Below are 14,944 nucleotides of genomic sequence, written 5' to 3' on the forward strand. Positions count from 1 at the left end.
GGGATATTAAAAATGCATGGAGAAAGCATTATAGCTGGCTGTTGAATGTGGAGTTTGACTGGGACGGAAGGTTTGGAGCCAGCAGATCCAGTGTTTGGCCATTGGCCTTTCATTGACGGTGCTACTGTGAGGGAGGCAAGAGGCAGGATGCAGGTGGGGAAGGCAGTAGGTGTGTCTGGGTTGACTGCCGAAATGTTGAAGGCCTCAGGAGATATAGGGGTGAGGTTAGTCACTGACCTGATAATTATGATTATATACGAGTGTGTTGTTACAGATGATTGGTTGAAGTGTGTAATTATAAATGTGTACAAAGGGAAGGATGATGCCCTTTAAAGAGGAAATTATTGAGGTATAAAGCTTTTAGATCAGATATTGAAGGTAATGGAGAGAGTTTTAGAAGGTATGATTAGAGAAAGAGTGAATATTGATGAGATGCAGTTTGGGTTTATGCCAGGTAATGGGACCACTGATGCCATATTCATTGTTCGACAGCTTCAGGAAAAATATATTGGTAGGAGAAGGGATCTGTATTTTGTTTTTGTTGATTTGGAAAAGGCCTTTGACAGAGTCCCTAGAGAGGTGGTGAAGTGGGCAATGAGAAAGCTTGGCCTGGAGGAGTGGCTGTTTAGGGTGGTTATGGCCATGTATGTGGGTGCTTGCACCCAGGTAAAAGTGAATGGAGATTTGAATGATGAGTTTTCCATTAATGTTGGTGTGCATCAGGGGTCAGTTTTGAGTTCCATGTTGTTTATCATGGTATTTGAAGCCCTCTCACATGACTTCAGAAACGGACTCCCGTGGGAGATGTTGTATGCTGATGATTTGGCATTGATTGCAGTGAATGAAAGGGAGGCGGAGAAAAGACTTAGGAAGTGGAGAGATGGTATGGGGCACAAGGGCTTAAGGGTAAATGCAGATAAAACAAAAGTGATGATATCTAGGGTTGGTGGTGGTACAGTCAAAGACGAGGGAGAGTGGCCATGTGCAGTTTGCCACAAGGGCATGGGAAGTAAATCCATCTTGTGCAGTGTTTGAAATAAATGAGTGCACAAGAGACGTAGTGGTACCAGAGGTAGACTGCAAGATAATGCTGATTTTATGTGTGCGGTGTGTCGGGGAGTGCAGGTGGAGATTGTCAGGCGGGAAAGAACTGACCTTGTTGGTAAGTCTTTTGAGTGTGTGGAAGAGTTTTGTTATCTGGGAGACATGTTAAGTGCTGGAGGTGGGACTGGAGCTAGCTCTGTGGCTAGGATGAGAAGTGGTTGGAAGAAGTTCAGGGAGCTGTTGCCTCTCTTGACACTGAGAGGACTCTCCCTACGTCCTAAGGGGTCTTTGTATGCAGCATGTGTTAGGAGTGTAATGCTGTATGTTAGTGAGACCTGGGCAGTAAAGGAAGAGGATATTCGCAGGCTCAAACGTATAGAAATGACAATGATTAGGTGGATGTGCAGTGCGTCCGTGCGGGCAAGGCCTGGGGGGCTGGGTTTACGATGGAAGAGTTGAGAGGTAGGATGGGACTGGAGTGTATTGGTATTGTGATGAGGAGAGGTAGACTGAGATGGTTTGGGCATGTGGAGAGGATGGGGGATGATAATTGGGTGAGGAAGGAGAGAAGTGTTAATATTTGGGGTGGGGTTGCGAGGGGCAGACTGAGAAAGACATGGGACGATGTCATTAAGTGTGACCTCAGGGTTAAGGGACTGAACAGGGAGGCTGCCAAGGATCATGCAGCATGGACAGCCACTATTAGATGACCAAGGCCGACGAATGCAAGCATGTTGGAGCCTTCAAAAACGAAATGAAATGATTAAATGTGCTGGAGGTGGGGCAGGAGCTAACTCTGTGGCTCGGGTAAGAGTAGGTGGAGGAAGTTCTGGGTGTAGTTGCCTCTCCTGATACCGAGATGGCTCTCCCTCTGTGCCAAGGGATCTCTATACGCGACATGTGTTTGGAGTGTAATGCTGTATTTTTTTTTTTTTTTTTTTTATGTGTCCGACTCTGGGCATAGGCTTCACAACCCATTCCCAAGGCCCAGAAGTCCTCCTATATTCCATACACCTCCACATGTCACCACTTCGGTGCTAACACCCACTGTCCATATCGAATACATGCTAGGGCTGTCTCATACAGGACTGGTGTACTGGTATTAGCAGAGGTATTTTTATGACATGTCGGCGGGCCTTCTGGCAGATCAGTAAAGGCTGCTTTAATGAAATTCAAATCCTTAAACTGTCCCCTCCCCCAGCCAGGATTCGAACTTGGGTCCATTAGGACTGCAGGCCACCTCTCTACCAGTTCACCCACCACCTCCCCCAAATGGTATGGTAATGAGACCCCGGCAGTAAAGGAAGAAGATATTCACAGGCTAAAATGTACAGAAATGACAATGATTAGATGCATGTGCAATGTGTCCTTGAATGAGAGGCCTGGGGGAGCTAGGTTTAAGATGGAAGAGTTAAGAGGAAGGATGGAACAGGAGTGTACTGCTGTTGTGATGAGGAGAGGTAGAATGAGATGGTCTGGGCATGTGGAGAGGATGGGAGATGACAACTGGGTACAGACAAAGTGAGAAGCAGGAACACTGGGGGTACAGTTGTGAAAGGCAGACCGAAAAAGACCTGGTACATGGTCATAGAATGTGGCCTCAGGGACAAGGGACTAAATAGGGAGGATGCCAAAGATTGGGCAGCATGGAGAGCTTTAGGTGACCAAGGCTGAAACATGCAAGCATGTTGGAGCCTTTATACACAAAATGAAATGAACATGCCCTGCTTGCAGAACCAGTAAAGCCAACATAATATACAAACACACCACCACACAGCACATGCAGACGCAACATAAATGATGTAGGGAACCTATGGAACAAACCCATAGGAGAAGTTGCTTATCTGAGGTCAAGAGTTCTGCTTGGTCAGGCAGACTGGGGAATAACAACAATTAGTGCAGTACTCTCCTAATCTGAATAATAGCATCTGGTAATAACAAGAATAAAGTGACTGGAATCCTTGGACCAATGGGGGTAAACTGTAAACAACAATACACCGACACATTTTAATAGCAGAACACAGAGGAGATATGCAGGCATGTTTTGTAATAAGAAAGAAAAAAAGAAAGGAAGAACCTATGAGGAGTAAAAACAAAGAACATTAAGCTGTATGCACTGTATTTCAAAAGTGAACTTGAATACTCACCTTGAAATTCCATCGAGCACCACATCCACCCTCGGTACCAATGAAGAGCTGTCCCCAGGCTACGTCCAGGCAACGTACCCCCTCACCAACCTCACAACGCTCCTCAACTTCACCACTCTGGGAAGAAACACACATGGTTACTTCTACATACTTCCACTGTTGCCACCATCATATTTTTCAATATTGTTCGTTTTATTGGTTGTTTTACTACTACTGTCACTATCTTAGCCATTATAACCATCACTGCAGCCAGTACCTCACTCAGTACAGTCAGGCCTCACTATATGTTTGTTCGCTATGTGATAGATTGCTATAACGATGAACAGTAAGTCAGACCTAATTTTGCAATAATGATGGCAAAATGATCTAAAAATTCACCTGAAAGATATCTGTGATAGCAACTTACAAGAACCCTGTGCTGTTGTTGTGTTGTGTAATATTTGTCCCACACTTGGTGGGGCACGGGCAAACAAAGAGCCCGTCAGGAAAGTTGCAGATGATAGCTCTCCAGTGAGAGCGTGGCTGGGCTGGCACGAAGGTTGACGAGGAGGTGAACAAGGGCAGGGGAAGGCGCGGTAGTTAGGTGGAAACTGGCACACACGATGATGGCCAAGGAGGGCAGGGCGGGACGGCTGAAGCACGGTGGAATACGTGGCGCCGATGGAGGGGGCGCCGACGAAGTGCTAAGATGGGGAACCACCCCGACACTGCCCTCAACCCCCTTGCCCCTGGTGGAAAGGGCGATGGATGCTCGCCCAGCTCCCCAGCAGCAGCAGGTGGAAGCGAGGCCCAGTCCCGGTCGTCACGAGGGCACAACTCAGGTCCTGGTGGTGGCGGAGGGAGGGTCGTCGGCCGGGTAGTAGAGGGCGGAGGAGCCTCGACCTCCTGGTGGACCGACCAGGGCACTCCCTCAGATGGTAGGACAGGCCCGACGCTCGCCTGGTACGGCTGCTGTGGAGAGCTGGTCCCGCCGGGAACAGTGGTGGAGGTGTTGCCTCGGTGAGAGGTGGGCTGCAAACCCTGTGCTGACGTAATCATGTACGCAAGCCAACAGTCAGATGTTTGACCCATGATGGCCACCTAATATTTACATGTGCAGAACCCCCATCCCAGGCCTCCACGCAGGAAGACTCCTACGTACCACCCCTTTGAAGACCCTGTCTCACTCGTCAACTCGTCAATGTGTCCTGTACCTGTGATCATCTTCCTTGCATTCTCCAAGTCACCTAACCTACTTGCTTGCGTAAGGCCACTAAAACACCATCATTATCACCAACTAACAGACACTGCAAGTACACAACGAATGATGTTGCGTGTGGTATTATATCAAGAGATAACTTTTTGTGTGTGAAATAAATGGAACTCATAAATTGAAAACCACGCTTAATGCCAACCTCAGTGGAAAGCATGGTGCTACTGCCAAGGGCAAGGCTAAAAGGGCAAGTTATGGCCTTTTCCTTGATGTGAAATTGGACATTTTGCCATAAGGAGGGTTAGGGTGTAAGCAAGATCGCTGAGATCCTAAAGCTGCCCAGGTCCACAGTCTCAACAGTAATAAAGATATCAGATGCTCTACTAGTAGCATCACAGAACATGTGGGAAGGCCCAGTCTCGGCCATGGCCTTCCTAAGGGACTCAGGGCTGTTCGGCCAGACCGCCTAGGGAACAACTACTACTACTACTACTACCATGAGGGTATTATGGAGGAGTTCAGTAATGATACAGAGACAATTAGGCAAGCAAGCAGTCAAACAGACCAAAGCAGTGACACTGAAGAGAAGGTAACCCAGGTGAATGAAGTGATGCAAAATTAAAAAGAAATTGTGGAAACTACGTATGCTGAAATGGTGAAAGTAAGGAATGACTTAGAAACAAGAGTCGAAGGAAAAAGTATTAGAAAGGAAATGAAAAAAAATAATCCAGAACACCCCAGAACTGGTCAAAGATTCAGGAAATATTAACAAATCTATATTAATCACTGGTATAGATGATTAACAAATAAAAAACAAAATTTCAAGAGACAAAAAGATGGCAAATATAATGAGCATATTGAAGGAAGTATCCAAAGAAATCTGTAAAGACACAGAGAAACACAAAAGGCTAGGGAAATATGAGAGAAAAGTCAAGGCCACTGAAAGTAACCTTCCAGAGTGTGAAAACTATGGAGGATATACTAAAAAATGCAAAAAAACTCATGGAAAAAGAGGAATTAAATCCATGGATTGCACAATTACCCTGTTTTATCACACCCCACAGTGAGCAAAAAATGATTTTTTTTTTTTTTAGTTTTTATTTATTATAAACTTGAAGATAAACATCCAGGGCATCATCTAGTGAAAAAAAAAAATAATAATAATAATAATCTCTCTCCATCTTTGTGAGGGGCCATGCACAAGTTTACGTAGAAGACTAGTGAAAAAATAAAAAAATGTTTTGTTTATTATAAACTTGAAAATAAACATCCAGGGCATCACCTAGTGAAAAGAAACAAAATCTCTCTCTCTCTCTCTCTGTCTTTGCATAAAGCCATGCGTAAGTTTGCGTAGGGGTTGAGTAGTCAGCAGTGAAGCATGGCCAACACAGCCTGAGCTGTGGCATGCACCGCAACACTACCCAGCATGAGTTGTGGCTCGCAATCCACGGGTTAAAAAAAGTATGGATAAAAAGATGCCTAACTCAAGAGGACTTGGGAATACTAAAAGAGATGGAGGAGGCAAAAACAAAGAACGGGGGAAGAGCAGAGGAAGAGAGGAGTACGTTTTTTACAAAGTAATTGGACCGCAGGTATGAAAGTGGTACATAATCAACATGGAATAAAAAGGAGGAAGGTAGCAGACTCAAGTTATGGCAAGTATGTAAACAAGATGATTAAGTTCATGTACTCAAATGCAAATGGAATGGTGTCTAACATAAGACTATACCTAACTGAAACAAAATTAACCCCAAAGATATCAAATGATACCCTAAACTTAGGGAGAAGAGACATATTTAAGAAATATCTTCTATGGAGAAAGGACAGATATTTAAGAAAAGGAGGAGGAATTATAATCTTAATAAAGAAAAATCTATAAGTCAAAGAAATAAAAACAGATATATCCTCAAAAGTAGAACTGATTGCACTGGAGATTAACACATCTGAAAGGAAAGTAATTGTGGCAAATTTATACATGCCAACCAAAACAAACAGAGGTGAACATGAAGACCTGGCAGCAAGTACAATTCAGGGTTTAAGAACATTACTACATAGAATGGAAGAGAAATCTTAAAGAATTACAATAACTGGAGATATCAATACAAATATAAACTGGAATACTCTGCATGCAAGAAGCCATGAAAGCTGTTGGGATTAAAAGCTCCTGGATCTTATGCAGGAGTTTTTCCTAACAGCATGTAAAGGAAAACATCAGAAAAAGAGGACTTAAAGATCCATCAGTACTAAATCTTATATTTACTTGGCAAGAAAATGATTCTGACAATATACAGATACTGCAAATTGACTTATGACCTCCCCCCACAAGGTATTAAAAAACACAGAAATCATAGTATATCACAATGTTTGCTCACGAAATGCCCCCTGGGGGTAGGGGAGGTTTTCAAGAATACTCCCCCAGTATCCCTGCTTGTCGTAAAGGGCGACTAAAAGGGTTGGCGGAGGGTTAGTGCCCCTCCCCGGAAAACAACTAACTAAAAAGGGAAACAATAAACCTCGGACAACGACAGACCAAACGATGACGACCAAGGACCGGACAAAGGACATGGTTATCGGAACGTGGAATGTAAGGGGAGCGAATGATGAGGTGAAAGAGAGAGATTGTCCAGGTGCTTGAGGGTGCGAAAGTGGATGTATGTGGAATAACTGAAACAAAATGGAGAGGTGAGAGTGTGAGAGAATGGGAGTATGGATGGGGTATATGTGCAGGAGTAGGTGAGAATGAGAGGGCAAAGGAAGGAGTATGTATAGTTGTGAGTAAAAGATGGAAGAAGAGCATAAGACAGTATGGATCAGTTGGGTCAAGGATTGTGTGGGTAAAGTTGAAAGTTGGAATACAAATGTGGGCGATTGTGTGTGCGGATGCGCCAACGCAAGATCGTGCTAGAAGAGTGAGAGAAGAGTTCTGGACAAATGTAGAAGTGTGCATGGAAAAGTTTGGAAGGAATGAGAGAGTGTTTCTGATTGGTGATATGAATGGTAAAGTTGAGAATGTGAAGGTAGATGGAATAGTTGGTGAGTGGGGTGTGCCTGCTGAGATAGATGAGAATGGCAGTGCGTTAGTGGACATTTGTGCTGGGAAGGGGTTGGTGACAGCCAATACCCTCTTCTGGCATAAAATGATCCACAGGTATACATGGCGAGTAACGAGAAGGGTGGGTGGTGAACTGAATGAAAGAAAGGCAATGATTGATTATGTGTGTGTGGATGAAAGGATGCGAAGATGTGTAATGGATGCAAGAGTTTATAGAGGTTGGGGGAGTGGACTTTCTGACCACTACTTGGTGGTGGCCAGAATTAGAATTCAAGTAAGATGGAGGAATAGAAGAAGGGAAAGACGAGAGGAAGGAGTAGTTGCATGAGAAAAAGGCAGAGTATAAGAGTGAAGTGGAGGAACGATTGGGCAAATATGAATTGGAGCAGATGGGAGATGTGGAAGGTGTGTGTAGGATATTTACAGAAGAAATATGTGCAGCATGTGATGTGGTGTGTGGAAGGAAGAGAAGACGGAGGGGGGTGCAAGGAACAGCATGGTGGACTGAAGAGGTGAAACAGGCTGTGGCACAAAAGAAGAAAGCATACAATGAATGGATGAGAAATAGGGGCGTGGAAGAAGTTGAGAGGCGGAAGAGAGAGTTATATGCAGAAAGAAAGAGAGAGGTGAAAAGATTAGTAAGAGTAAGAAGAGAGTGGATGAGGAATTTGGAAGGAATTTGAGTGTAAAGTGGAGGGACTGTAAGAAAATGTTCTGGAAAGAGGTGAAAAGAGTAAGACAGGGTGGAAGTGAAGTTAGCAGGGGAGTGAAAGATAAAAATGGTAGATTACTAGTGGAGAAGGGAGAAAAAGTGAGCAGATGGAGAGAACACTTTAAGGAATTCTTGAACACAGAGGATGGAAGTAATGCGAGTATAAGTGGCTGGGGAATGGCTGGGAGAAGGAGGGAGGTGAGAAGACAGGAAGAAATCAGTAGGATGGAAGTTATGGAAGAAATGAAGAAAGTTAAATCGGGGAAAGCCCCAGGAATTGATGGAGTGTGTGGTGAAATGCTGAAGCATGGGGGAGAGATAGTAGTAGAATGGATGTGGAAGATGTGCAGATTGGCCTGGGAGGAAGGTAGAGTCCCAGAGGATTGGAAGTCAGGTATAATTATTCCCTTGTACAAAGGAAAAGGGGAAAAAGAAGTGTGTGGTAATCATAGGGGCATTTGTCTTCTTAGTATAATAGGAAAAGTGTATGGTAGGATACTTACTGACAGAGTTAGAGAAAGAACAGAGAAATTAGTTGGAGAAGAACAGGGAGGCTTTAGGAAGGGAAGAGGTTATGTAGATCAGATATTCATTCTTAGATCTTTAGTGGAAAAGTTTCTAGAGAGGGGAAAGAAGTTGTATGCAGCTTTCATGGATTTGGAGAAAGCATATGACAGGGTGGATAGACAAAGATTGTGGAAAGTGTGAAGAATATATGGAATAGATGGGAAGTTGTTGAATGCTGTGAAGAGTATGTACGATGGTGCGAAGGCTGCAGAACGTGTGGATGGTGAACTAAGTGAATTTTTCTCTTTGAAAGTTGGGTTGAAACAGGGATGTGTCATGTCTCCATGGTTGTTCAATCTGTACATGGATGGGGTAATAAAGGAGGTACAAGGTATGGTAGTGGATGTTGGAGTGGCCCTGGTGAGAGAGGATAGTGTTTGGAAACTCCCTGTACTGTTGTTTGCAGATGATACTGTGTTGTTGAGTGAAGATGAAGGGGAGCTGCAAGGCTTGGTGGATGAGTTTGGGAGTAAGAAACGGAATCTAAAGGTGAATTTAGGGAAGAGTAAAATGATGGTCTTTGAGAGAGGTGAAGTCAGTGAATGTACAGCGAGGTTGGATGGTGAGGAATTGGAAAATGTGAGTACGTTTAAGTACTTGGGTAGTGTGATGAGTAAGGATGGAGGTTTGGAGGGTGAAGTGCTTGAAAGGGTACAGCAGGGAAGAAAGGTTGCTGGTTCTTTGAAAGCAGTGATAAGAAACAGGGAAGTGAGCATGGAAGTGAAAAAGTTACTACATGACAGTATTGTGATACCAACTCTAACGTATGGAAGTGAAGCTTGGACATTGTTGGATGGACACAAGTCAAGAGTGAGAGCAGTGGAAATGAGTTGTTTAAGAGGAGCCTGTGGAGTCACATGGAGAGACAGGCTGACGAATGAGGATATAAAGGAGCATTGTGGTGTGGATGTGGATGTGATAGGAAGCGTTACGAGGAACACACTGAGGTGGTTTGGCCATGTGGAGATGATGGAGGGTGAAAGACTGACGAAGAGAGTGTATGTGAGTGAGGTGGAGGGGGGAAGAGGGAGGGGGAGGGGGAGGCCGAGGATGAGATGGAGGGATGGGGTGGAGAGGTATATGAGAGAGGGGGGTGTGAGTTGGGAGCAGGGCAGTGAAATGGCGGGGGACAGGGCGACTTGGAGGCGATTTGTTTGTGGCCACCCCAAACGGGATTGAGGCGTTTGGCAATAGATAGATAGATAGATGTTTGCCTTGTTTTTCAGGACCAGTTGGATGCGTTTTGGTATGGAATCATTATTTCTTTGCACCAAACATTTGTCAGTTCAGTCTTGAGGTTGTCCAGATTGCATGTCTTCTCTGCCATGATTTTCTTCATCTTTGCCCAGCAGTTTTCTATCAGATTTGGATCCGGACTGTTGCCATGCCAGTCGAGGACCTCAATCCGATTATTCTGAAGCCACTTTGTCACCTTTCTTGACCTGTGACATGGAGCTGAATCGTGCATGAAAAAGTTGGACCCATGAAGAGCAAAAATGTTTAACAAATGATCTTTCAGAACTTGAATGTACCGGCCACCATTCATCATCAAGTTCTTTGGAAGAAAGTAGAGGCCCCCCCTTTCCATTTCACCTGAGAAACAAACCCATACCATAACTGATAGTGGGTGCTGAACAGTCGGCACCGTGTAAGCAGGGTCATATCGACTACGGGAGGCAGGGCGACGAACCTTGGCAGAAAACGCACCTGGAACACTTGAAATGTGCTCTCATTGGAAAACATAACTTTTCTTCACTCATCCAATGTCCAGTGTGCATACTTCTTGGCAAACTGAATGCGCTGCTTCTTCATGCGGTCAGTGAGAAGCAGCTTCTTGGCTGTGGTGTGGCTTGGCAAACCCAGCTCCTTCTGTATGTGGTGTTGGATAGTTGGAATTGAGAAGTCTTGTAACAGCTGGGGATGCATTCTCTTCAATTCTGCTGCTGTCAGTCGAGGATTCTTGATTACTTCCCTCTTCAGAAGCGTATCTGTACCTCTGGAAGTCGTCCTCTTCTTTCCACCGCCATGCTTGTGATCTGGTACGACATCAGGTGCCAGGTTGTGCGCTGCAGCAAGAATCTTCATGATGGTCAAATTTGCGTGTCCAGTACGTTCACAAATCATGCAAATAGGGACATTATCCTGCCTCCGTGCAATGATATGGACCCTCTCATCCCCTGAGCAGTACTTTCCAGGCATGACAATTCGAGTCTAGGAAAATAACAGGGCAAACAGTAATGCATATGAAAAAAAGAGGGAGGTCCAAGCTCAGAGCGATGGGAACATATAAAGTAATCCCTCCAATATCTGATGTAATAGAGCCAAAGGCATGTCCAGATAGTGATCTTGTCCATATATTGGGCCCCAGCCTCCTGGACTTGTACTTATGGATCCTAACTCAGAAAAACACCTATACAACTCCCTCTGGACATGCATTGCACCTATTTAAGACCCAAATCACACCAATAAGGGACATAAAAGACTGAAATAAATGCAAAAGAACCATAAAATGAGGTTTTAGAGGTGAGTTTATACAATATTAAACATTCTGGGTACTTACAAGTCCCTGGCTCCTGGTCTGGTTTGAACTGCCAGTTTGCAGTCCACAGTTAATCCTCTGCACTCTAAATTCTAATTTCTTAACACTGCACAACACTATAAATTGCCGTGTGTTCTAGCGGCGAGGTATTGCAGTTTATTCACTGTTTATTCACAAAAAACAAGCACCTGTGGCTTGCACTGCTATAAACATCTGCTCTTGATCGGATTTAGGCTGTGACTGTTGATCATGGCGGGGTAACAGAGTTGCCAGATCGCCATGGCCACATTATCAAACTCCTCAATTTTCATTACCATTTTTAATTTTCATCACCAAATTCGTAAAGCTAGCATCTATTCTTCACTAATTATATACACAAGTGGAAATACATGTAATCACTCCTCTTATAATTAACAGCATTTTGATTATTATATAGGCTACCAAATTAATGAGAGAGAGCAAACAATCCACCATCTCCATCCTGTGTATCCTCATACATGTGAAAAATCCATTTGGTAATGCATTATTCTGATTCATTACCAAACGAATTTTTCATTACCAAATTGGCCCACACTTGGTAATGAAATATACCAAATGGCAACCCTGACAGGGGAGGGGGGAGGGGGGAGGAAGGAAGGGGTGAAGGGACCATGGTGTAACAACTGTCTGGCGTCATGCAGCAATTTCAAATTATAGGTGCGAAAAAAGTTAGATTTTTTTTTAATTTTTTGCGGTTTTTGGCCCATTTTGGGAATATTGGATGCCAGGACAATTATGTCCAGTTAGTGGGGATGTTCGGGTATTGGGCGTTCGGATATTAGAGGGATTACTTCTCACTCTCGCTTCTGGGCAAACACTGATGTACTGAGTGTTTCACCACCTCTGCCAACACCAGAGGAGTTGCCAGTTACTTCTTGCCCCCCAAATTCATTTGGTATAGGTGGAAACACAAAGCAAAGACAGACAACTCTCCCATAGCAATTCTGTGTGTAGGTCCTAAGTCAATTTGTGGTGGGTGTCTTGTATCACCCTCCACTCGGCAAAAGCAACCAGGATTAACTTCAGGATTGCATATGACATAGTTACCAGTAATGAGAGTTACAATAAGACTCTAAACTACAAAAAAGGCAACTATCATGACCTGAAGAAATACTTCTTAGAAACAGACTGAGAAAAGGAGCTTAGAGGACAAGATTTAAATGGTATATATAGAAAATTCTGCAATTTCTATGAAATAGGAGTCCAAAATTACATCCCTCGGCACAAAGAAGCTGAAATGAAAATAAAGAAATGGTTTAATACAGAATGTAAAAAAAATGAAAAGAAAAAGGAGACTTGCTGTGGAATAGATGCTGAAGACACAATAGTGAGAGGGCATATAACAACTATAAACAGGCAAGAAATGATTATACAAAGATAAGAAGGGCACCTCAGAGACAGTTTGAGGAAGATATTATAAGTAAAAGTAGTGATCAATCTAAGCTATTTTACATCTACATTTGAAGCAAACCAAAGTAATAGATAAAATACCAGAGTTGGAAAAAATCACCATTTTTTTTTTATAAATCAAAAAAATCAATTTTTCTTATTTATATAGTTTTTTTTTTTTTTTAATCAGATTTTTTTTTAAATCCGTGATTTTTTTCCCCAACCTTGTTTGTGTCTTTGGGAATTCTGTCAGAAGAGTACCATTCTGGGTCTTTTTTCCCTCCCACTTGCTGCAATGCATCCATTAGGCATGATTACATATCACTGTTCAAATAAACAGACTTACAAAATTGAAAATAATAAATGTGAATGGGAAGTGGGAGTAAGGCAGTGCACCACAGGCTAGCACTTCTTGGTATGGGGAAGGTTACTCATACTCAGGGTTGGAAAAAATGGCATATATATACATATATATATATATATATATATATACTGTATGTATATTTCAATCCGTAATATTCTATTTAAATCAGGTTTTTAAATTCAAATTGATTGTTTACTTCACTGGATTTTTTTTTTTCTTTTCACTTTTATGGAGCCTTTTTTATTTTTTGTACTAAGCCTTTATCAATGTTCAATGAAATCATATTTTGGTATCATACATTTATTACCCAAAAGTTGCTATGCAACTTGAAAAGACATGATGCATTAAGGGCTTTCCTAACCGAAGCACTTATTATTATCAAAGCACCTTCTTTCCTCTGTTTTTTAATATCTGCCTTGTAACAAAAGGCAATCACCTGTGCCTGACTTGATCAAGATCAGTACAGGAGGAGTATAGGCCAAGCAGACTTGATGCATCTGTACAATACACATCCATCACAGTCTGTCTTTTTCATTTTTACTGTGTTTATATTTAAAAAATCAATTCTGATTTAAATCATGATTTTTTTTCACTTTGATTTAAATCGATTTAAATAATATGGTTTAAATAATTTGATTTAAATCATAACAACCCTGTAAAATACACTCCATTATGGATGAGGGGATCATCTATACACATGAAAAAGATATTTGTGAAAAACTTCCAATCAGTTTTTACAAAAGAAAATAACTTTGAAAGAGATATCAAACATGCATGCCCACATGTATTACCAGATATACAAATAGCAGAAAAAGAAGTACAGTAAGAGTTAAGAAAAATTAGACAAAGGAAAAGCACATGGTCATGATGAAATTTCAGGTTGGGTGCTACATGAATGTGCAGAAGAGTTAAGCAGACTACTGTATTTAATATTCATGGAATCCTTAGGTCAAGGTAAATTAACTGATATTTGGAAAAAGGCAAACACTGTTCCCCTATTCAAGAAAGGGAATAGAAAGAATCCATTCAACTACCGACCAGTATCACTGACCAGTGTTGTAAATAAGATGCTAGAAGAGCTGATAAGAAAAATTTGGGTAAACCATCTAGAAGAACATAGTATGATAACAGAAAGGTAGTTCAGATCTAGAAAGGGAAAATCATGTGTTACTAATCTATGAACCCTTTCACACACAGTAAGTTTTGGTAAGTTTTCTGGCTCACAATTTTATTCCACCCCCACCCTCTCCACCAGACCCCACGCACGCCTGTGAAAACATGTATTTTCACCTTTTTTTCACCACCCAAACATATATGTATATATGCAATATATATATATATATATATACATGGAGGTGTTGGTGTGATGGTTGCGGAGAAATGGGTGGAATATGTTATGAATGTTTTGAGAGTAAGCGATAGGATATTGGTAGTGAAAATTCTGTTGGGAAGAAAGATAGCTGTGATTACATCGGCATATGCTCCACAGGCAGGATTGGATGAATCAGAGAAAGATAGATTTTGGGATGATTTAATACGTGTAGTGGGTGGTATGCGGGATGATGAGATAGTGATTTTGGGAGGGGACTTAAATGGTCATGTAGGTGAAGCAGCACAAGGTTATGAAGGAGTGCATGGGGGATGTGTGTATGGTCTAAGGAATGCAGAAGGGGAAAGGATACTCGAGTTTGGGGAGGCGACGGACGTGATTGTGTGCAACACATATTTTAGGAAAAGAGACAGTAGGTTAACCCCTACACCACGGGCTTGTTTACCAATAACTTGCGTGTGCCGCGGGGTTATTTGGGCTCCGACAGACTCTCAAAAAATATTTGCCAAAAATCAGTTATTAGTCCTAGAATAATAAAATTATATATGCTTATGGCACATACCTTCAGC

The 14,944-nt window shown here is 42.5% G+C and overlaps 1 protein-coding gene across 1 annotated transcript in view; it reads right to left on the reverse strand.

Annotated features, from left to right (window-relative positions):
• LOC145407060 (uncharacterized) overlaps positions 1-14,944 on the reverse strand; it is a 175,733-nt gene that overhangs the window by 33,028 nt on the left and 127,761 nt on the right. The window contains exon 9 of the mRNA XM_080278084.1: positions 3,192-3,308. Within this exon, the coding sequence (XP_080134210.1) occupies positions 3,192-3,308 (117 nt within the window). The remainder of the gene's footprint in view (positions 1-3,191; positions 3,309-14,944) is intronic.

Source organism: Coenobita brevimanus, chromosome 72 (genome assembly GCF_032717465.1).
Source record: "Coenobita brevimanus isolate Jiangsu-jjx chromosome 72, ASM3271746v2, whole genome shotgun sequence".
Lineage (NCBI taxonomy): Eukaryota > Metazoa > Arthropoda > Malacostraca > Decapoda > Coenobitidae > Coenobita > Coenobita brevimanus.